Source organism: Fukomys damarensis, unplaced genomic scaffold (genome assembly GCF_012274545.1).
Source record: "Fukomys damarensis isolate Sample0158 unplaced genomic scaffold, DMR_v1.0_HiC HiC_scaffold_38, whole genome shotgun sequence".
In the NCBI taxonomy this organism is placed as follows: domain Eukaryota; kingdom Metazoa; phylum Chordata; class Mammalia; order Rodentia; family Bathyergidae; genus Fukomys; species Fukomys damarensis.
This window is the reverse complement of record NW_022900950.1, coordinates 35,425,867-35,450,928: the sequence shown is the minus strand read 5'-3', so window position 1 is coordinate 35,450,928 and position 25,062 is coordinate 35,425,867. Positions and strand designations below refer to the sequence as shown.

At 36.1% G+C, this 25,062-nt stretch overlaps 1 protein-coding gene across 1 annotated transcript in view; it reads right to left on the bottom strand.

The window, feature by feature from the left end:
* The window catches only part of Rxfp2 (relaxin family peptide receptor 2), a gene marked incomplete at its 5' end in the record, with an annotated part of 75,162 nt that overhangs the window by 47,448 nt on the left and 2,652 nt on the right, over positions 1-25,062 (bottom strand). The window contains 4 exons of the mRNA XM_010623961.2: positions 4,403-4,474; positions 5,665-5,770; positions 9,301-9,378; positions 11,797-11,943. Of these exons, the coding sequence (XP_010622263.2) occupies positions 4,403-4,474; positions 5,665-5,770; positions 9,301-9,378; positions 11,797-11,943 (403 nt within the window). The remainder of the gene's footprint in view (positions 1-4,402; positions 4,475-5,664; positions 5,771-9,300; positions 9,379-11,796; positions 11,944-25,062) is intronic.

Genomic DNA, 25,062 nt, shown 5'->3' with positions numbered 1-25,062 from the left:
CTTTGAGTATATCTCAAAGAGAAACTGAACAAGGCAATTCACAAAAGACCGGGGATGCAGATTAACTTGACCAGACAAAACAGTCTAGCCTCTACAGTTATGATTCAACAACCTCTCTAGCATATGCCCCATCAACTCCTGTTTCTGTCTAGATACTATTATGTCTATCAAGCAGTGATCAAATGGTTTATGATTTTTTAATGGATAAAATAGCCAGATAATTCTTATCTGAAAGATGATTATAAAGGAATATGGGAAGACAATTTAGGGCTATTGCCTTCTTTAATATTTTACTTCATGACTTGGATAAATATGGTTCATCTTATTTGTAGGTGACATAAATCTAGGAGGAATAGTGAAAATGCTGGATGATGCAAAAAGATCTTTACCACATAATAAGAAAATAATCTAACAGGGTGAAATGGATTAGTGATACATTTAAAGATCCACAACTACTGCTGAAGGGCTAAGTGTTCAAATACAGGAAGGACCACATCACTTAACAGTGATACAGATGGCATGGAATTTGGAATTGTACAGCTTTAGAGATAACTTGGGCATTGGTAATGTGGATAAAATGTATTAGCATAGTGTTGAAATTCCACTTGGTCAACACTTCCTAATCCTTTTTCTGATTTACTTTTCTCCACAGCCCTAATAACTGTCTAAATATTTATATACATTTAAAAAATTTGCAGTGCTGAGGATTGAACCTGGGGTCTTTTTAGGTGCTCCCAAATCTACCATTGCACAACACCCACAGTTTATTTATTGTTTATTGACAGCCTTTCTTTTTTGAAATTCAATGTCTATAAGGAGAGGCATTTTCACATATATTGTTTACTGCTGTTTCCTTGGTATCTTGCATCTGTAGGTTTCCATAAATATTTTTGAAAGAATAAATGAACATGTGGATATTGTAAGTTTCTGCTCTTTTGTGATCTGCTACGTAGAGCTCTTATTGATGCTCTTCTGGCTCCTTTCTTCTAACACCAGTTCCTGGGAATGGTTTGGTTTTTAATTGTGTTGGTTATTTGGGCTGCTGTAAGCAGAATTGGAAAGAATTGGGAAGAATGGTAGGATAAGAAAGACATTGGGTGGGACTAGGGCTTAGAGAGATTTTTTTGGTGGGGGAGTTTGAGGAAGAATGGGCTGAGAAGTGAGGGGAAAGGGATGGAGAACAAAGGAGACTTAAGCATTACTGGGCCGTTTTGGATATTTGAGTCATGTTTGCAAAAAATTTGAATTACTTTCAAATTGAAGTTTAGCTATTGGATGGTTTCATTGATGGTAACAATATTGATGCTGGATCATGTGGGCAAGCTTCCCAAGAAACATAGTCAGAAGATTCCAGTCAGCTGGCTGACTTTGGACAAACAACCTCTTTTCTGCAAGAGTGGGCTCCCCATTCCTGCCTCACCTCACTGATTTTGAGGATCAAAGAGTAAGTAAAAAATCTCAAATAATGATCATCCTTATAAACTTTAAAAAGTAATAATCTAAATGTATGGAGTTATGAATCATTCTTGGTGCTATATTTTTGTATATAATATACACCTAATTAGTGTTTATAGATATGGGTCTTATAATCTCTTCTCTATGAGAGAATTAAGTTGCCTAGAAAGCATCAAACACCAGTTTCCATGTAGAGAGCCTCTAATGGCTGATATTCAGGTTGGGATGTGGTGTCAAAATTTTCTTGGACAGAGCAGACTTCACATTTACTTGGAGTTCAATCCCAGAATGCTAGGATTGCAGGTCTGCCTTATAATCAATACCTAGCTTGTTTTTGTTGCTGTTGTTGTTGTTTTGATATAATTAGCACTGCTTGAGGATGAGGCATGAGGATCACAAACTTGAACCCAGCTTTCACAACTTATTGACTTAATGAGACCTTGTCAAAATAACATAAGAAAATGGCTGGGTGGTATCTTGGTGAGAAGGCCCTAGTTTCAATACCTTGTACAATGAAAAGCAAAACCCAGAAAACAAAAAGAAAATAAAAACCCAAATACCTTCCCCCCCAAAAAAAACACCAATAAGTAAAAACAAAATGCAGTTCCTTGAACACAAGAAGATCTGGGCTGTAATTCTGACTCTTCCACAATCTAGTTGTAGATCTCGTAGTGAGTTAACCATTATAGACTTTAGTTATCTTGTAGAAGATCTAATTAGAAATTCTTACAGCTTCTATCACACTAGACGATGCACTTTGCTAACTGGATCTTACATATCCCCCAAAGCCCATAAGTTGAAGCTCAGCTTGGATTCATTGGGCACTGGTGGAAACTTTTTAAGAGGTGGGGCATAGTGGAAAATTCTTCATGAAGGGGATGACAGGACTCCAGCTCCTTCATTTTCCTCATTCTCTTTTGTTTTTGGCCAGAGGTGAGACCCTTTGCTCCTCCCTGCACAGCTATCCATTATCTGTGCCCTATCATAGGCCCAAAGCAACTGAAACCTCAAGAACTTTGAGCCAAGTTAAACCTTTTCTTTGTATAATTTATTATCTCAGGTATTTGTTATAGTGAAGGTAGGCTAACACAGAATTTAAGCAGCCACTCTAAAACAAGACTATTTTTCCTTTTTTAATGCTAGTGCTATTTTGTTTTTCTCAAACTAGCATTACTCTAGAAATACAAGAACATTCTTGATTCAAAGAATGACCATGCTGTGATTTTAAGGATTTCTAGGAAAATTAGAATCATTGTGCTTAGGATTTCTTCTCTAGAGGAGTTAGAAGCCCAGAGCCAATATGTAGCTTCTCCATTGTGACAATGACATGACCACACACTCTCATTTGGAGCAGGAGGTGTTGACAGAAGCTGGGTTACAGAGGCAACAATCAAGGACTCATGTACAGTATTGAGGGTTTAATTCCCAATACATCAATGTTCAGAGATGGAGACTAGAGATTGAATCATAAAGGTGTTAATTTCATCAATGAATTACACCACTGATAAGTTAATTAAATGGACCCACCTCCAGGAGGTGAGTCCTGCTTGGAGGAAATAGGTGTGTGTGGGGGTACCTTTGAAGGGTATAACTTGTCTCCTGGTCCTTTGTCTGTGCCATGTTCACACACTTTCTTTCTGCTTCCTGGTTACCCTTTTGCCATGAGGTTACTACCTCTCTTCATGCCCAGAAACATTAAGCCAGCTGATCATGGACTGAAACTTATGAAACCATGAGCCAAACTATATTTTTAGGTTTAAATTGATCTGTAACAGTGATGAAAAGCTTATAAACACAATAATGTTTGCATCCAAATGTGTTTGTCCAGTAGCAGCAAAGACTCAGATCATTTTTGTGCCTGGATTTTTAACAAACTTTACAGCCCTAGAAACTTCTATGCTGTATGCTGAAGGATAAAACAATGAGTTGGTGGCATTGCTATGGGCCTTCCAATATGTGTAGCACTATTTTGCTGCTTTTGCTATCTAAACTAATGGTACTTTTGGAGTCTCACTGGATTCTTTATATACCGAATCTGTATACTTTCAATTTGCCAATACAAATAGGAAGTATCTCACTCCACTGACAGGAATGTTCTTACTGCCAATCCAGTGCAACTTTTTAAACACATTGTTATAAAGATGATAAATTAGTCATCATAAAATTGCTTTAGGAACCAAAGAAGATGCATATGGACAGTAAAATAAGAACCAGGGTACATCATGTAAAGTTACAAAATCCTAGTGATGGTAATAACTGTATTGTATAACTAAAATGCACCAATAAACTTAATATAAAAAAGAGAGTTCAGGAAAATTGTGGTGGAGATTATTTCATCTCTGCTCTCTAACAGAGACCATCTCTACGGCTTGTGTTTCCCATATCAGTGTCATCTTTTTTGAATGATATTGGAAACATCTTCTATGGAATACCACTTCTTATCTGCTGCTGATGTGCTATTTATGTACTTTATCTTTTCTCAGATATGCTAATATCACTGACTGTATTATTACTGTGGTTTTGTACTCAGTATCCTGGGAGGCAGTCTGTATCCTATCATTATGTGTTTTAAATGAGCCGATTGTTCTTATCTATGCTTTCAGTCCATTTCCAAATTGCAAAGTACATTTAGTGCCTCTGAATCTGCAATATTGTTTTCTAAAAAAAGGTAAGTTAAAACAAGGAACTACGTATTTTTCTATTGAAGTATTTTTATCTCAACTCTACATTTACTCTTTGAAAAACTTTAAATAAAATCAATTCAGCCTCTTCAAATGATGAAATGGGATGATAACATATTTTTAAATGCTTTACTTTTGAATATCAATTAAATTTAAAAGCATAAATTTAGTGATACAGATAAAAATTTCTACTTTATTTTTAGAGCAAAAACATACTAAAACATCACAAGAGTTTTCTCATAAATACATTATTAATAGCTACTTACATTTTTTTAAGTTCTGTGTATTTGATGAAAATTTTATCTGGCAGACTGTGGATTTTGTTTCTTTTAAGAGACCTAAAATAACATGGAAAATACTTTATTATGGATTTTTAATGACAAACAAGACTTCCCTAGAAGCTGTATGCTTAGGAAAAGAATATTTTGTAATAATTAACACATTTTTTAGCATGATGTTACTGAAAATCTTTCAGAGGAGACCAAGAAGTTTATACAGAGAAGTGCAGGTACAGTCATGCCATGTTTACTGATAGGACATATTCTGAGAAATATACTATAAGAAAATTTTGTCATTGTGTGATCATCATAGGGTATACTTACAAAAAGGAGATGCATTAGGTGTAACACAGCATACTACTTTGTGGTAATTTATTTTAAGAAGAAGGAGTACACTCAAAATTGATCTTTATAAGTATGTATAGTAAATACTTAAACTAGCAATGTAATCATTCATTATATTGATCAAGTGTTATATACTATGCATAATTGTGTATGTTACACTTCTATATAATTGGCCACGCAGAAAGTTTGTTTATACCAGCATCATCCCAAACATGTGAGTAATAGTTGTGTTAAAACATTATGATGGCAACAGTGCCACTAGGCAAAGGAATTTTTCAGTGCTTTTATAATCTTATGGTATCACAATTAGATATATGGTCCATGAATCTAATGACTGCAGTTTGCAAGTACCTGATGAATTTAGAATATAATAGACTACAGAGTTTCTGGTAATTTACCATTTTTTTTTCATTTTATAGATAAGTTAAACAACAACAACAACAAAACCAAAGCAACTGCAGTTCCTAACCAACTCATATATAATGAAAGGACTGTAAATTCCTGAGGCTCTTAAACATTTTTAGGTGAAAGGAAGAGGGTGCATGGGTCTTTTATACTTTGTAGTCTTGGATCAGTTATTAACAATGAGGTGGAGTAAGCAAATGTGTTTCCTTTTAAACATTTATATAAGGTGAATAAGTAACAGAAATATATTATATAGTAACAAACTGTGAATTATGAGTCACAGATCACAGACATTTGTGAGCTGAACATTGGAGCTAAGCTAATGTATTATGTTTAAATACATTTTTACTTTCCTGGAGAAACATACAGAACTATTTGGTGTCTGTTTTAAGTGAAAATTTGATTATTTTGTTAATGAAACTCCACAGAAGCACTGTGGGATTTTCTTTGGTTTTTATGTGACTCTAGGGACAAATCTCATCCATACATATTCTACTCACAGTAATGTCACATTGGAGGAAATTGTAGGCACAGACTTTAGGCCAGCATTTACACATTCCAGTTCAGTTTCTTTGCAATCACAGAGTTGCGGATACTGAGTTAAAACTAGGAATAAAAGAGGAAGATGTTACTAGAAAATATACATTTCCTTAATTATGACAATAATAACAAACATTGTCTTCTTTTCATCAAATTTATAGCATTTGCAATTCTTAGATGGTATTCTTTAGCTCGCAGTAAAAACAAATAATAAGAATTACCTTTTATTTAAGTCTAGACTAATAGGGTCATCTCAGTTCTTGCTTCTCGTGGTCTTTTCAGAAACATTTAACAGGTGAGGAAAAAGAAACTATAATACATTTAAGTGTGATAAAAATCATATGGCAAATCAAGATCGAGTTTTCTTCAATGAAAAATAGTAGGACTGAATTAATGTTAATGATAAGTATTGGGTCAATTCAATTCAGTAGCTCAAAGTAGGTGCTAATTTAATGTTTGTTCATTAAAATTTAATGTTTTTTTCCCCCTTTCAAACTTAGAGCTGTGAGAAGAGTTAGAGTAGATTCTATAGTAGCTACTGCTCTACTTTATTAAAATCAATCTTGTTATACCTAGTTTCATTGTTTGGTTTTTTGGTTTTCATTACTGTGAAGTTAAAAGTGGTAAATAAAAGTTGTAGAGAAGCTATAGAGCTGAGAAAAGCAAAGATTCATCTATCTGAAGCATTCAGAGGAAAGAAAAAGTTCTCAGAGTTTACAGAATTACTAAAATAATGGCATATAAAGGAGCAAAAAATGTATTACAAAACAGGCCAAACTTGCCCACAGGACAATTATTTGTGTGCATGTGAGTGAGTGCTTGTGTGTGTGTTTGTGTATTTATATATGTGCACACATATGTTATGAGAGAATATTTCTGGAATCTTATTTCTCCACTGACCCTTTGGTTGTTTGATTTGATGCAGTTAAAAAAGTGAGAGTTATTTTCAAATTTATATTATTATAATATGATTATGTTCTTTCCAGTTGCCTAACTTCTTTTAGATCACTTTAAACCCAAAGTTATCTTAAACATGAATTTTAGTAGTAAAGACAGCACATATCTTATTGAGTATCTATGTAATGCTAAAGATGCTTTTAGTTTTGGAAAATACTTTTTGTTGTCCATACTAGGTACATGCTAATTATCTCTTCTAGGTAATTAGGTAGATGCTAATTAGCTCTACTCTCTAAAGATAATATTATATTACTATCTCAGGTCTTACTGATATTGAGAACATCGTGGATATATAATTAAATTGACCTGTGGTCAGAAACTTTTATTTGCCAACAGAAGAATTTTCATATGGTCAAGCTGGGTATGTTGCCTAAAACAAGAAATGTGGGCATAATTCTTCACCCTCCTTTTCTTGCAAGCCAGAAGCTATGCCTCTAAGATCTGTAGCCTCTTGCATCTTTGGCAACCTCATTGTTTCTGAAGACATTTTCTGGTCTCAGATTCTGGAGATAAACATAGTCATCTGCATCCTCACCATGCCTTTTGCTCAATCAGTGTGACAGACATTTGGTCCTTGATCATTCTTTGTTGTGAGATCGGTCATGTGCACTGTAGTATGCTCAGTAGCATCTCTGGCCTCTATGAACTAGATGCCAGCAGCACATCTCCCTCCAACAGCTATGACAACTGAAAATGTCAGCAAACACTCTCAGATACAATTGTTCCAGCCAGAGGTACTGCTCGAGTAAATTCTGCAATTTTGATGGAAGGATTTTCCTTACATCCACTTCAAATCATGTGCTCTCCCTCTTTGTTAAAAAATCAAACACAATATAAACAAAATAAAAACTCAATCCAAATCAAACACAGAGGTCTATGACTTTGGTGATGGCCCACTGAGTACAAAGTGTGGAAAGAAATGGAATTCATACATGCAGAACCACTCCTTTGTTTCAGGAATAAAAGATTAGAATTTTAATTATATACTTTTATTTTTATATATCACATATTTGGGAATGATTAAATATTTGATAAGTGAGTTATAGAGTACATGATATAGTCACCTCTTGGTGTCTGAGGGCACTGATTCAGCTCCCTTATATAGAATAGGGCAGTATTTGCATAGAACCTATACACATCCTCTCTTACTTTAAATAATCTCTGAATTACTTATAATACAAAGTACCACATAAATGCTAGGTAAATAGTTCCTATAGTATATTGTTGAAGAAACAATGGCTAGAAAAAAACTGTACAAGTGGAATAAAAACCTCAGAATATTTTTTATTAGGGATTGGTTGAAACTACACTTGTAGAATTTGTGGATTCAGAGGACTGACTGCATACTGTCAATGTACTATGATACATACATGCAAACATATATATTATAAACACACCACTGTGTATATGTAATTGTACATTCATCTACTTAACTGTACACATGTGCAAATATACATCAGCCTAATTCTATCTATAAGATGGAGGCCAAATTCCAAAGAATACGTCCAAACCCTTTTTGGGCTGGCACCAGCCTTCTGAGCTCAGTTCCTGTTTCATCGACCTCTACCTCTCAGAATCTCAGAGCGGGTGTGCAAAGGCATTGTGAAACATGCTCTGAGCCTTCTGCCCTTGTATTTTGCTAATCTTGCTCCTTAGCCTATCTCATTGCCTACTATCTTTTTTTCCATTCAAGGACTTGAAATCCATCTCAAATGACATCTTCTCTGGGAGTACTTCCCCAGCCCTAGCAGATCCATCATTATTCTACTAGGCTTCCACATTCTCTTGTGAAGTGCTGAATAATCATTGCTTCTGCAAAGATTCCTATGTGGTGAGGTATTTGTGGTTCCATTCCACATTTTAGTTATGGTACTTTCAGTGCCTAAAGGGCTAGAAAGTTGTTGGTGTACAATATTAATAAAGAATTAAAGGGACTAAGAACCTCAATATTTATCACAATTATTGAATATATATATTTTTTCAATCATAGACTAATACATGAAAGTGGCATGAATAGAGATTTTCATTTTCTTGTATGTTTTTTACTCTCATAGACAGACTATAGACCCACTGGCCAATGAAACAAATTGAACTAAAATTGAAATTCTGAAGGGAATTTATCATACTATGGTAGTCCTCTCTTATTCATAAGGAATGTATTCTAAGACCCGGAGTGGATGTTTAAGACTACAATGGGTACCAAATCCTATGTACACTATCTTTTTTTCTATACATGATAAGGTTTAATTTGTAAATTAGGCCAGTGAGAGATTAATGAAAACTAACAATAAAACAATTATAACAATATGCTGTAATAAAAGTTAGGTGAATGTGGTCTCCCTTTCTCAAAATATTCATCTAATGTATTCATTCATTCATTCATTCATTTGTTCATTGCTTTTGTGGTGCTAGGGATTGAACATGGGGCTTGCACATGCTAGACAAGTGCTCTGCCACTGAGCTCTATTCCCAGCCTGTCATTTAATATTTTGACTGTGGTTGGCTGCAGGTAACTGAAACCATGTGGACAGTAAAACCAGACAAAAGGGCAGGCTGCTATGTTCATATAAATCCATGCACCACAAATTGAATCATGCTTTTCACAAAGCTGACACTGTCTTTGAACCAAATCCACTTACAGCACTCCTGTGTTAATGTCACAGTATTAACATTTCCATGAACTGTGCCAAATATGGTGGCCCATCCACTAGTGTCACCTGCAAAATGGTGATTAAGACGTGTCAGTTATTCTAGAAATCATATATCATATTATAAAACAAAGTATACAAATCTAGTAATGAAATAAAATTTAAAATTTTATTTAAAATGCTTGATATTTTAAATATGTAGACAGTAAAGGGGAAAAGCTAAGCAGAAATTGATGGTATTCCATTCTTTAATTACTACAGATATTTCAAATGTATATATTATAGACTATATAATGAAAATATGTAATTATTTTAAATAATTACAAATGTCTTAAAAAGTCACCTGTTTTAGCATTGATATTTTAAACATTTGATCTTAATTTTGAGGACCTCAGAAGAAACTATAATCTGAATTTTATTTTGGCATATGTACACTGCTCCAAAATATATGTAGAAATATGATTGATAGATGCAATGAGTTATGACATAATTTATGTCAATTTTATGCCTTTTGTTTTGTCTTAGTGCTGGAGATTGAAAGCAGGGTCTTGTGAATGTTAAGCACATGCTCTGCCCCTAGCCATATGACCTTTTTATGAGGCTAAAACAAAGTGCTTTTTAATAAAAGGGATTGAATCTTGTTGAGAAGAATAACATTTCCTCAGTTTGTCATATGTTAATGTCAAATCTGTCACATGTGAATATGTTCTCCCTGTTTGCCAAGTTCCCCTTTTGTGAACTTTGAAGCATCATTACTTTGGCATATACTATGAAAACAATAACATTTGTACCATAATGTATGATACTGAAGTTCACACAGATCCAAGAATTTAAGTAATTGCCTATAAGCTCCTTTGGTCTCTGGAACATTTATTTTTATTCCTATATAATGCCCTCAACAATTCTACTATGATGACTTTGTGTTACAGTCTCCTCCACAACATGATTTAAGTTGAGTTCAGAACATCTTCATGAAGCAGCTAAGCACCCATGGTTCCCAATTCCCAATCAACAAAGAAGGAATATCTTTGAGTGGCTTGTTCACTGGATCCAGAGAACTGAAAACAGACTGAGTGCCTGCTGTGTTCTCTACTACTCCAGGCTCGTATGGTAACAAAACAAATAAGATGCAGGGCTCTCTCCAAGATTCTCAAGGTGTTCATGTCTAGGAAAAGAAACACAGTGAAAAGCTAAGGCAGTCTATGTGATGTGGTTGTAGAGATGCACCCAGGGGGCTAGAGCAACACCATCCTAGACTGGTGATGAAGTGTCAGGGCCAGGGAAGCCCTCTTGAAGGAAGGGACACCTGAGCAGAATCTTTAAGGATGCGTAGGGGGGCACACGGGAAAGTTGGCAGAGATAATTTTCATTCCAGGGAAGCATGCACGAGTAACCAGACATGTGCATGGCACACGTAGGCATTGCTTCTCCACTCTGATTGCTGGCTGGGCAGTGGCAAAGACAGAAAACTCTGTGTGGTAGAAAACGTGTAGAATTCTTTCACATTCAGAATATCTGGTATTTAGGGTCTAATCTGTGACTGGCTAGACATTTCGACCTCTCTGGGATCAGTTTCTTTCACTCAAAAATAAGTTACAGAATATGTACAGTTTCAGTAGAGAGACACAAAATTGGCCCATATGACTATATGTAATTTGGCCCCTGTGTACCTGATAACTCTCTATATCGTTGTTTACTGAAGCCGTTTTAAAAAACCTTTCAAACATATCATTCATTCAGCCTCGGTTTTTGCCCATGCTATTTCCTTTTCCTGAAATTCTCCAGCATATCATGGCCTCTTCCCTTTTGTTTTCATTTAGTTCTTAGTTCAAATGCCATCATCCGAAAAATGTTTTTTTCTGCTTGCATTCTTAAAGTGTTCTTCCCTCCAGGTCATTTCTAATCTCATTATAGTTTTATTTTCTCCATGTATGTAGCTGCTACTCTCTGTGTACTAACTTACACACAGAATTGTAGTCTTCTTAGTTCATATTGTCTGTGTGAGCTCCATAAGGTCAAGACCCTTGTCTCCCTTGAGCCTACTGTGTTCCAATAATTTGAGGGAGCTCCTGGCACATAGTTGGCACTTAATATAGGTCTGTTCAATCAGTTCTTAAGTGAGCCTGTTCACATTTGTTTGGCTATTCTTACAGCTCAACCAAATTACTCACCATTTAAAGTAGACATAGAAAGCTTCTTAAAATTAAAATAGGAATATCCAAGCAGATTTAAATAAATAATTTCAATATTTATGAACTATTAACATTTGACAGTACTATATTTCTTATTAAACAAGCTCTATGTATCCAAATTTGTCATTTTCAGCAATCGATTGGAGAGCCCTTGCATTACAAAGGGACACCCTAGGTCTGTAAGGTAGAAAACATGCAGAATTCTTTCACATCAGAATATCTGATATTTAGGGTCTAATCTGTGACTAGCTACACATTTCAAGTGGGGTCCTGGGGAGCAGAGTTGGGGACTTACCACAGTTCTTCTCGTCAGCACCGTTCCCACAGTCATCCACACCGTCACAGTGAAAAGCTCGGGGGAGGCACTTGGACAGGTTCCCACAGGGAAAATATCCTCTTTGGCACAAAGGAATGATCATATTCCTTTCAGTCAGAGCAGCATCTATTTGAAAGGGAGGACCAAGACCTCAGGCAAAAGAAATTAAGTATGGACATGGCCAAGCCCTTTCCACAATGTTCCATTTAATTTTTATAAGACCCCTATGAATTGATCCTTTCTGTTCACTTCAAATAATTTTCTGAATTGTAACATATGAACTAACCAATGTTAGACCTAACACCAGCTATACCAAGAATGGCATCATGGTTCATTTTGAAATAACACTTTGGCAAAATAATAGCAAACAAAGCCAAGGTATTGCTTTATTTTTACAAGAAATCAAGGAGTTGGACACTCTTGGAAATGGAAAGGTAAAATGTCAAGTAAATAGGATCATATCATTTATTTACATATTATTTTAATTTCTTACAATTAAGATTTAAAGTGACTTAGAATATATATATATATATATATATATATCTATATATATCTGTAATAGGGCTGTTTGTGTGTTATAGAGAAATACTGAACTCATTAAAACAAGATGCAATAATATTAAGCAGTGATCATTAACACTCATTGAGTTTACTGTGTGTGCCAGGCACGTTACACAGTAGTTATCTTAGTTAACCCAAGCTACCATTAGTTAACATTATTCTTCATATTTCAGGATAGTGGAAGTTAAATATCTTGCCTATAGTTGATCATGCAGAAAGTGACACAGAGAGGGTTGTACTCAGTGCTCTGACAACAAGTCCCATGCTTAACCATGATGCTTTGAGGATGTCAACTGAGCCTGGAACCTGCATTTCAAAGAATGTAAGTCTTCCATGAAGATGAGATGAAAACATCTTTCTCATGCAGAAAATGTAACATAAGCACAACATGGCCTGAACCATTGCCATGTTAAATATAAAGTGCAGGAACAAAATATAATGAAAAATTGCAGAAGTACTTTATTTTTGACTAGGAAGGACAAACAGTTACAGATTGTTGAGAGAGTACTTTCCAGAAAATAAATAGAGGAGTAAATTTATGAAAGAATGCACTTTAAGAAAGGAGTCCAAGTGGAAACTTCACAGAAATGGATGAAGGAGAGGGCAGACACAGGAATGGTATCTGGTCATTATGTTTCACTGAGAGAAATGTTGGTCAAGTGTTCCTAATGTGCTGTTGAAGGCTGGTGTGACTGGGAATGTCTTTGGGCTGGAGCAGGGAATGATGTCTTCTTAACACAGCAGAAGGAAGAGAACAAACCTCCATGGTGTGTCATCTCCTTTGTGCTAAGTAGTTAGTAATTGTTGTATTGAAGGTTAATGGCAACCATGCCAGTCGGTACTATGATATTTATGTAAAGTTGGAGAGTTTAAGAATTGAACTTGGAGTTGCTTCTACTTTGGTTTGGGTAAAAAATTCCCCTGTATTCCCTGGGCATTGAATTAAGTGCTCCCTTGTTGTGAGCATTCTTCACTAGAGACCGCTGGAGAATCTCCCACAGTGTGTTGGTCTCCTTTGACTGACAATTTGTCAAAGGACAGGAGTTTGAATTTGGGTTTCAAAACTATCTGAATTACAAGTGAATGTTAAACTTTTGTGATATCCTTAGAGATTATTTGCACTTTAGTCATTTCATAAGGATGACTCTGGAGATCCAGCCAACACATAAAAGCAGAACAGCTTGTCTTCTCCCTGGGGCAGCCGGACAGTGTGGGGCATCGCGGATGGGGGAGTGGGTTCCTGCTGAGACCCCTTCCAGGCCTTTCCCAACTGAGGAGACCAAGTCAGAGTGCAGCTTTACCATGCTTTTCTGCCCATAGCTTTTTGGTTCTTTCAAAAACAAAATATTTTCTCTGTGCTCACTGCAGTGGCAGATGAATGATTTACTATCAGCAACCAGGCATAAGACTAGTCAAGTCTTGACTATTTTAGGAAGATTTTCTCTGCTGTGTGGCTCTGGGTGTTGGCTTATTAAGGCTATTCACACAAGGAGAGGCATACTGAGCTACAGATTTTAAAATATCAACCTCCTCCTTGGTGAGATTTCTAAGAAGGCAGATTTTAGAAAACAAATTGTCCTCTTGTGATTGAAACATGAATGAAGGAGAGTCAGTATGCCTCAGGGTGGTAGCTTTGAGATTTTAAAACATAGTAAGGCATAGTTAGAAATAAAACTCATACCACAATACTACATAAACATATACTTACCCAACCTCCCATCCATCCACGCCCATATACATATCCCAAAACAACCACATTCCCCCTCACTTACTCATAAACACATTCACATGCTCACACAACCCCTTCAGTGAAAGTCATCTCTTGAAATATTGCTTACTGCTTACTGCCTGGGGTTCACTCTGATCATTGTTATTATTTTTTATTTTTTATTGGTGCATGTTCAGAATATATAATGATTACATTCCTCATGGAGAATTGGTACACTTATGTAACTCATCATCTTAACTGTTTTTTTTTGTTGTTGCTGTTGTTGTTGTTCCTGGGATTGAACTCAGGACCTTGTACTTGTGAGGCAGGTGTGGTGCCATGGAGCTAAATTCCCAGACCTTAACTATTTTTTATTTTTTTATTTTTATTGGCACATTCTAGGTATACAGTACAGTTACATTCATTACTGGGATCTTGTACCTTTACATGACAGGTCTTGGTTCTCATTTTTTTCCCCTCATCCCTGCCCTCCCTTCACCCCCTCCTCCCCTCCCCATTTACACTTTATTTCCATTTTTTCATTTTCTCATATTTTTTTCTTTTCCCTTATTCCCTTTCTCCTACCCTTCCCACTTCCCCTACACCTTTATTCTTATTTCACATTGTTAATTATCTCATTAGGATCTTATGTACTATTATAGTTTTTGACACCAGAGAAACTATTCCGTATTTACACATGTGTGACTTATTTATTTCACTTAGCAGTATATCCTCAAAGTGTATCCATTTTCCTATGAATGACTCTAATTTCTCATTCTTTATGGCTGAGTAGTATTCCATTCAATAGAAAAACCACATCTTAAATGGAATATTACTCAGCCATAAAGAATGAGAAGATAGATTCATTCATAGGAAAATGGATACATATTGAACATATACTCCTAAGTGAAATAAATAAGGCACACATGTGTAAATATCGAATAGTTTCTCTGGTGTGAATAATCTGCAATAATACAGAAGATCCTAATAAGATTACTGACATTGAGAAATGGGAAGAAAGGAGCTAAAGGTGCAGGGAAGGTGGGACTGGTAGGGGAAGGGTAAAAAGGGAAAAGAAAAAATGTGAGATAATGAAAAGATGGAAATAAAGTGGTTGTAGATGGGGAGAGGAGGAGGGGGTGAAGGGACAAGGGGAAAAAATGAGAAGAACCAAGACTTGTCATGTAGAGGTACAAGATCCCAACAATGAATGTAACTGTACTGTATCCCTAAAATGTACCAATAAATTCAATTAAAGTGGAAAAAAAAAGAAAAGAAAAGAAAAGAAAAACCACATCTTCTTTATCCAGTTTCCAACTGATGGGCAAACAGGCTGTTTCCATGTTTTAGCTATTACAAACTGTGCTGCTATAAACAGGTGCACATATGTCACTGTGCTATTATTCTTTTAATTCTTTTGGAAAGATACCCAGTAGAGGGATGGCTGGGTCAATTGTCCCAGCTCTTTGAGGTATCTCCATATTGATTTCCATAGTGGTTGCACCAGTCTGCACTCCCACCCTTAACTATTTTTTTAAAAATCCCTTTCCTTTCCCTTACCCCTTCCCTCTATTTCTTAGTCCCTTCCCTTTTGCAAAAGATCTACCTCCCTATTTCTCATCATTTACTTTTTCTGTTTATTTATATTTTGGGATTCTTATGTAAGAAAAACCATGTGATACTTAAGCTTGTTTTTCTGATTTATTACAGTTAACAGGCTTCTAATAATGGCAGTTCTTTCTGGAATAAAATGGAATCACAGTGTTGTTTTGATTTGCATTTTTGATGGTCACAGATATCGAAAATTTTTTCATTTTTGTGTTGGCTATTTGTACTTTTTCTGAAAAGTATCTACTCATTTCAGTTGTCCACTTTGGAAGTGGGTCTTTTTAAGGGAGAATCTAATTGCTTTGAGTTCATTATGAATTCTAGATATTAGTCCTCTGTCTAGGGATAGTTGGCAATTTTTTTTTCCAACATTCTGTTGGTTGTTTATTTACTCTTTGGGTTGGTTCCTTTTCTGTGTAGAAAATTTTAAATTTTATGTAATCCTAATCGTTGATTTTTGGTACTATTTCTTATATAATTGGGATTCTGTTGAGAAAGTCCTTGTCTATGCCTATGTCTTCAAGAGTTTTACCTATTTTATATTTCAGCAGTTGTTTCTATTTAAATATTTGGGTCTTTGATCTACTTTGATTTTAGTTTAATAGATAGTGAGATATGTTGATATTGATTTAATCTTCTGCATGTGGACAGCCAATTTTCCCAGCATTATTTGTTATAAAAGCAATCCTTTCCCCAGTATGTCTTAGCTCTTTTGTCAAAGATCAAATAGCTGCATGTGTCCTGGGTTGTTTCTGCATCATCTGTTGTTTCATTGACCCACATGTCTATTTTTGTGCCAATAGATAGTTGCTATTCTATCTTGTTCACTTGAAAAGATAGCACAAATCACTAATTGATTTCATGATCCATTAATGAGATGTGACCTATTTAAAAGTACTCATCAGTAGCGAAGCACTCCAGAGACCATCAGACCTGAATTAGAATTCTCTCTGACATTTGCCAGCTGTGTGACCCGTGGGAAGCTACTTCACTTCTTTAAATTCATTTTTTCACATTTAAGGTAGGGATAAGGAGAGCATCCCTTTTATGGGGCATATACTGCTGGCCAGGTACTTTGACCTCTGTACAAGCATGGCCTACAGTCAACCCTGGGCTAATGGTGGCATGCAAGCAATCTCAACGCTAGGTAGAAAAAGAAAAGTTTCTTTCTTCACATCCCCTGCCCCTGCTTTTTTTCTTTCTGTAGTGCTGGGGATTGAATTCACACCCTCATGTATGCTAGGCAAGTACATTACCACTGACCTATATCTGTAGCTCTTTATTTATTTATTTATTTATTTTTATGCTTTGTGTTGAGATAGGGTGCTCCTAAGTTGTCTAGGCTGGCCTTGAACTTTTGATCCTCCTGCTGGAATCACAGATATATACCATTTCAGCTAGATCTTTCCATACTTCTTCATGTTATTCTGTTTAAAAAGTCATGTGGCACAATGATATTTTATTTATTCATTTATTTATTTATATTGATTTTATTGGTACATTTTAGTTATACAGTACAGTTACATTCATTATTGGGATCTTGTACCTTTACATGACAGGTCTTGGTTCTCATTTTTTCCCCCTCATCCCTGCCCTGCCTTCACCCCCTCCTTCCCTCCCAATATTTTATTTTAAACAGCTTGAGATCTCTTTTGAAAGGTGAAGTATAGTTGCAAATGATAAATAAGCAATGAAAATGTCCTTACAACTTCTTTTTTTAAAATGGAAGCAAAGTTTTATTAATGGTAGGAAAAGAAATAGGATATGCAGAGCAAGTTTAGGCCAAGTAAAAGCAGGAAGAAAAGTACACCCTACAGAGTGAGGGTGGACCACCCTACAGAGGGAACCCAGTGTCATCAAACTCTTAATAATTGTATTTTCTTAGCATTTATGAGAGATAATTAAGCATTTGATGGAGAATTTTTTCTCTCATATTTATTCCTTTTCTTTCTTTTTCCCTACCCCTCGTACTTCCCCTTCCCCTTGGGCCTTTTCTCACCATTTCACATTATCTATTATACATTTTGATCCTTCTTTACACTTTCAATTTCTCACACAAGAGAAACTACCTGGTACCTACACATGTCTGTCCTATTTATTTCACTTAAAATTATGGCCTCAGTGTGCACCCATTTAGCAATAAATGCCTCTAGTTTCTCATTCTTTATGGCCGAATAGTACTCCATTTTATAAAAAACACATCTTCTTTATCTAGTATGATAGAGGAGAGTTTTGAAATAGAAAGTTGAGGCTGCATAAGATGTTGTGAAAGTAGAATATTGACTGTTTTCTGGGCTTTATCAGGAAGACAATCATGAATCTTTTAAGGGCTATATGCTCCTTTCTTAGATGTAGACTCACTTAGAGGCAGAGGAGGCAGACAAGCAGTCAAGTTTCATAGACAAGAAGGATCAAGATTGCTTCCTTTTCCCCCAAAATATTTCAGTTTTCTCTAGCAGGTATGGGCGAATGAAGAGTGGGGAAGGCACTGACCACTTATAAATAGAACTGCCAATTGCATTTCTCATAATTCTCCATTACTCAGGCCAGGGTGGCATCTTCCTGAAGAAATTTTAAGTACGATTTTTATATGGAAAGAAAATAAATGAATAAAATTTAGGGTTGGGGATTTAGCTCAGTGGTTCTGCTGCCTGCTTTGCAAGCTCAAGGTCCTGAGTTCTATCCCTGGTACCAAAAACAAAACTAAAACAAACAAAAAAATAAACAAACAAAAAACAACAACAAAAAACCCTATTCTTTACCTTTACCCCTGCATCCTAAATCCCTATTGTCTACTTAGTGTCTAGTATTACTTGGTGCTCAATATTTCTTAAATAAATGAAAGAACTACTAAGTCATTTGGGAATAAAGAAGGAATTGAAGAAAGAGCCCCTTTCAATATTTAATTTCACCCAAGTTGTAGGCTAGGCTTATGTTTTCATTTTGACAAACAATTGTTTAGTGTTCTATGTACTTGATTTATCATTCTTCTCTGTCATTATAAAATTTAAATAATAATTGAGCACCCCTATTGCATTTGTCTTATACTGAAAAAGAGCCATAGCCAAACTTAGGAGGCATATTCTGCTATTTATTCCTCTTGCCATCTGTGGAGGCGGAAAGAGACAGTTTCATTGACATTTGAGGATTATATAAATGGAAGATGTCTGCATCAAAGCAATACTGGTAGCTTTCATAACCATTTCTGTGAGACCCCTACTAAACACAGCTGGGAACTTTGAACACAGGAAAGAAAATTGCTCACTACTGGTTCTCTCTCCATTCAATATTCTGGGCATGTCTGTGCAAATCGATCATAAAATGACTCCAGGATAGTCTTTTGAAGCTAGCTGGACCATTGCCCACCAACACTTTCCCTGGGGAAACAACAAGTGAGAATGAGCTTTTAGATTCTCAGTTTGAGAATTGATAGGATATTCAAGCCCCATTTTGCTTTGTTGGACTGTCTGACAATGGTAGTAACACAGCAAGCAGAAGGAAGCCTGTGTCTTCTCAGCCAGTGTTCCGGGTAAGACTATTTGTACGAATACCAGAGATGAAAGCTCCATGGCTCTGGGGTTGGGAGAGAAACAGAGGCCACTGGACAAAGAGGCCATTTCCCAGAATCTGCCACTCTTGTATTTTCCAAGATGCATTGACTACTCTGCCTTGAAGAACTTTTGCCGGCCATTCTTTTAGTGGAAATTTTCCCACACTCTTGTCCCATCCATTTACAAATTTACCCGCTCCAAGTATTTTTGTGTGTGTCAGGCAGGGATGTGCTTTGCACAGATATGAGGTAGCATTCACATAGGGTGTCCTGCTGAGGGGTATAGAAATCATGCAGTCCTGGCCCAAGGCCGGGAAACTTCTTTTGTGACCCACAAAGGAAAAAGGTCTCCCTTCATGCTCAAGGGAAGCTTCTCATTTGCATTCTACATTCCATTTGACTTCACTTTCTCAGATTGTTTTCATTAATGATTTCCTATAATCTCAATATTTCAGTTTTTGTATTCTTTACCTATTAATCTTGTTCAAGGTTTGAAAGCGTCTCAGAGGCAAAGCACTTTCCTAGTAGTGTGAGTCTTGAGTTCCACCCTCAGAATGGCAAACAACAACATCAAAACCAAACCAGACCAAAAAAATCAATCACCCACCCACCCAATCACCCAGCCAATCAACCCATCCAAATCCTACAATATCCCTATGCCCGTAGAACTAAGACATATTCTTCTGCCCTTCAAAATTTCCTTTCTCAGAAGTATCATTAAAAGCCATTGTCTATTCTTCCTTACTACACTTACATTCCTTAAGCCACAACTTCCAGTCTTGGCCCCACTGTTTCAAAAAAATCTTATCAAAATCAGTAATGTGTTTCTAAATCTGATAGGTACCTTATAGTCTTTATTTACTTGGGTTACCGGAAGCATTTGACACATCCAATCATGAGCACCACGTTGAAAGCTTTCTTTGCTTCGCTTTGTGTTTTCCACAGCCCTCACTTAATTACTCCTCTGCACTTTCAAAAAGGCTCCTTTCTTCGCTCTATTTCTTTAATTCACTAGCTTCTTTTTTTTGTCAATACTGAAGGTCACTGATATATATGGGGTGAGTGTTTTCCAGGTTTTTGTATTCTGTTGACCAATGCAATCAAAGATTTTACAGATGCCTCCAAAAAGTTACCAGTATTCTAGGTTGTCAAATAATTATGTTCAAACAACTCTTAGTTATGTTATATTTTTATAATGACTTACTAGAAAATGATATTTTATTTTCAAAAATTAGAAGATATCCACAAAAGAAAAGACACTCCTTTCAGAGGAATACATTTAACTTTATGAGAAGCTAACTATGTTCATGTACTGGTAAAACTTTTGGTATTGAGTGCAGGGGTCTGGAGAATAGCGTTTGGAACTATGTGTGAGAAAACAGAATCTGGCAAAGGGCCTGGAATTCTTTAGGGAGGTCAACCCTCTTCCTGTAACTCATACATATTTTCTCCTAGTTAGTTATTTGTGTTTGATTTTACTTATGAGAGATCTCCAGGGATGATACTATTGAACCCCGCTTTAAAATAACTGTGCAAACTGAAAATAGAAGGTAACTTACTTGTTTTAATTAAGGGTCTCTATAAAAGCCTATAGTATATAATATACTAAATGTTTTTTTTTTTTTTTTTTTGTGCTGGGATCGAACTCATGTTCTGTGCTTGTGAGGCAGGAGCTGGAACCACTGAGTTAAATCCCTGACCCCGAATGGTAAATTTTTGAAGTCTTTCCTTTCAATGTTAGGAGCAGAATAATAGCATCCACTGTTACTATATCCATTAAACATAATACAGGACTCAGGTAATATAGTCAAGCAAGGAAAGAAAAAATCAGTGGAATAAATATTGGAAGAGAAGAAATAAAACCGTTGTTATTCATCAATAATATGACTATAAACATAAAACATCCAGAACCATAAATTATTAGTGCAAATTGCAAGGTTCCCTATAAAGCCAATACCATTAGCATAACAAGAAATTAGAGAATGAGATGGTTAAGGGAATTCCTCTTCATAAAGCATCAACACTGTTACATATTTAAAAATAAATCTAACAAAATGAGTGCAAGGTAATTGTGTAAAGCATATGCTATGTGTGAAACGTGTTTCCCAAATTTATTTATATAGTCAAATCAATCTCAATAGAGACTCCATGAACATGCAAATTTATGTACAGGAATGGATAAGCTGATCCTAAGACATACAGTAATGCAAAAAATACAGGAAGAGCCTCATTACTCTTGAAGGAGAACAAGGTGAGAACTTTGCTATGTGCATATGAAGATTTAATTCACCATAATTCAGGAAGTATGGATAAGTGTAAAGATTGAAAATACACTAATAGAACAGCATAGAAATTTAGGAAAAAATGGCCAGGGATTTAGCTCAGTGGTTCAGCTGTCTGCTTTGTAAGCATAAGGACCCGAGTTTGATCCCTGGGACCAAAAAAAAAAAAAAAGAAAAGAAAAGAAAAGAAAGAAATTTAGGAAAAAAAATAGGCATATCCAAACATTTAATTCACTACAAGTGATGCTGCTGAACAGGGAGAGGTGATAATTCCAGTTAGATTTACATAAAAACATGAAAGGCAAAACAATAGCATTTCTGGAAGATACTGTAAAAGAAAAATCTTTATGACTTTGGCATAAAGATCTTAATAAGAAAACAAAAGAAAAACCAGACAAATACACTAACCAGAAGGGAAATATACTTAAATTAGGATATATTAAAATTAAGAAATTCTATTAAGAATTCAAAAGTCATCATGAAGAGAGTGTGTAAAAGTGAGCTTCACAGAAGAAGAAAATTGTGAGGTCTGTCATTAGAAAATCCACAGATGTCCTACCAATCAATAAGAAAAGTTGAACACAATAGAAAAAAGGATGAGAAACTGCATAGGTTTCTAAACAAAAGAAGACATCCAAATGAGTAAACATACTTGAAAAGGCATTAAATATAATTTATAATCAGGTCAGTGCAAACGTAGGCCACAATAAGACATCATTACAGAGTACTAGTGTAGCTATAGCAAAGCAAAACAGAGCAAAAACAATGACACACACTTTGGTGAAGATGTGAAGCTGTGCACGCTCTCATACACTTCTGGGAGTGCCAACTGGAATAGCTGCTTTGGAAAACAGCTTGTCATCATCTACTGATCTGGGAGAGCTGCAAACTCTCTGAGGTAGCAATTGTACCTCTAGGTGTGTGCCCACAGAATGCATACCAGTGTACACCCAGACTCCTGCAAGAATATTCACAGAAGCATTAGTCATCATTCCCCAAACTGGAAACAAGCCAAATGTCTTTGAACAGAATATGGGTAAAATTCTGTCATATCCCTCAATGATATACTACGTGGTCTGCAAAGTGAGCAAACAAAAGCGTCCAGTGTGATTTCACACCAAGCAGAGCAAGTAGACAAGTAGCTCTCCTTGAAGTTCTACAGTTACCTTGAAGTCATTCAGCAAAAGGTTTCTGGTACCCCAAATTTTATAACAATTCAATCTTGAGATTTTGGTATGTGCTGCTGTACTTTGTATCTGAAATGCAATTTCTTTCTTTTTTCTAGTTCCTCTTTCTTTCATATTCATCTGAAAACCTAGGAAAACCTTACTAACTCCTTCCCAGGTCACACCAGAGTACAAACTTTCTTCTTCTCAAGCTATTGTAATAGTTAATGACAGTGTATTCTAGTTATGGATATTATTCATTTTTGAACAGTTCATTGTGCCCCAGTAAGTAGAAATTTATTAATTTTGATTCTCCCAAAGACTGGAAGTGTTCTCAGTTTGAAGCATATAGCATATGCCTCAAAATTTATTGTCCACTTTTAACATTTTCAGGTATAACAATGTTGTTTCCATAAGTGAGCCGTATATTTGAATCTCCGTATATGGGAGTGGGGAGACAAATGCCTTCAATGGTAACCTATGTCAGAAGCTTAGGTTCAAGGTAGGCACGTGTGTTGGATAAGACATCAGTGTGGGTTCACTGAATGGAGAAACTTTACAATCATTTTCCTTCTTTTCATTTATTTTATACTAATGCTCATTTTTTGTATTGATATTTTTGATTGAAGTTATTCACCTTGGAGGAGTGGAAATGGTTAGGTCTCTTCTAATTTTCCAGAGAACTCTATGTAGGTGAAATAAGCAGCCCACAGTACTCTGGGAATCTGGTCATATACACCAGGTAATTTCCTCACACTTTACTCTTTGCAAAACTTGCACTTTGCATGTACAATAGGCAAAAATAGCCTAGCATTTGTGAAACCCTGTTTTCTTAGGGAGGGCAACTTACTTTTCTCAGTAGATAATTTTAGCTTTGGTTATTACAGTAAAAGCAGTATTTTAAAATGGGAAACAGGAGGTAGCTATAAAGGAAATGACTTCAAATAAGGCCAGAGAAGTTTTCAATACCACTCTGTACAGATTGTTATCCTTTTCTTACCTGTAAGGATGTTTACATAAAGACATTATCTCCTCTCATCCTCAACAGAAGCTGAAGCTTTTAAGGAAATCTTTTGCAGTGTCCCCCTTAAGGCATCTTGTAAGAGAATTATATATTCTAATTCCTTAAATACCACAGGTTTACATAAAAGGAAATTAGGGGTAGAAATATCTGCAGCAATAGATACTATTTTTAGTCTATATGACTGAGAGAATGTCTCAGGCAAGCTATAAACAGAACAAAGAGAGAGGGAGAGACAGAGATACAGGCAATGGCCAATTCAGTGTCCACGGGCTGGATGACAATCAAACAAAACAGCAGATAATGAAAGCTGGAAGAAGATAAAAGCACATATGGCCCCAAAGCAGAAAGCTCTCTTTTCTACCCAATTTTTAGGAGTTTATTAATTTCTTCTATGGAATAGAAGGGCGATTAACATCAAGACAGATGCATAGGCTGAATGCTAGTAAAAAATCAGAACTGTGATGTTATTTGGGTCTGTTGACCCCAAATCCAGCATGCTTGTCACTCTGCTATCTAACCTATTCTAAGTACTTTACTTCATGACTCTAAATCTGTTGCATGTGCCTTCCCATGTCCCCTCTCTGACAAACCACAATTTCAAGGATCAAAATCACCTTCTTTTCTGACTGATGGACCAGTTCATTCATTTTGAGTAAATCCTGAGTAAGCTTCTATGCCTTATTCTTTTCCAAAGATATGCAAAAAACTGCTATTGTGCTTTCACCCAACCCCTTAGGCTCATAAGAGAGAAAAGTCTCCACAGATGAGGAATAGGGAAAAGGTGACTGCTTTAAGGGGAGCTAAGCACTTGACCCACAGCCTGGGCAGCAGAGACTGGGACCCACATGAAGCCAAGTCTGGGCCTGAGCCCTCATCAAGGGTGGGGAGGGAGGAGCTTTGCCTGACTCCTCATGGTGGTGATTCAAATAAAGCCTTTTGTCCATGGCCAGCAGGAATGCAGTGTGACACCTTGAGCTTGAGGTTTGACTGGATCCTCTACAAGATAGAACACCTGAAAGACTGAAACAAGCCAGATACATCATAGCCTATGTGAGGATACTCATAAGACCATTGGCAGGAAACCAAGAGGAGGAGAAAAATTAACTTTATGAATGTGTCTGGGGCTCCAAAAAGAGAAGAATGCACACTTGAAGAATGAGGGATAATAATACTTTAAAAGTATATTAAAATATATCTTTTTTTTCATGAAGGATAATAGTTCCAGCTACTCAGGACTTGAGGCAGGAGGATCGCTTGAGCCCAGGAGTCTGAGACCACTCTGAGTAACATAGTAAGCAAGCAAGACTCTATTACAAAAAAAAAAAAAAAAGGAAACAAAACAACAGT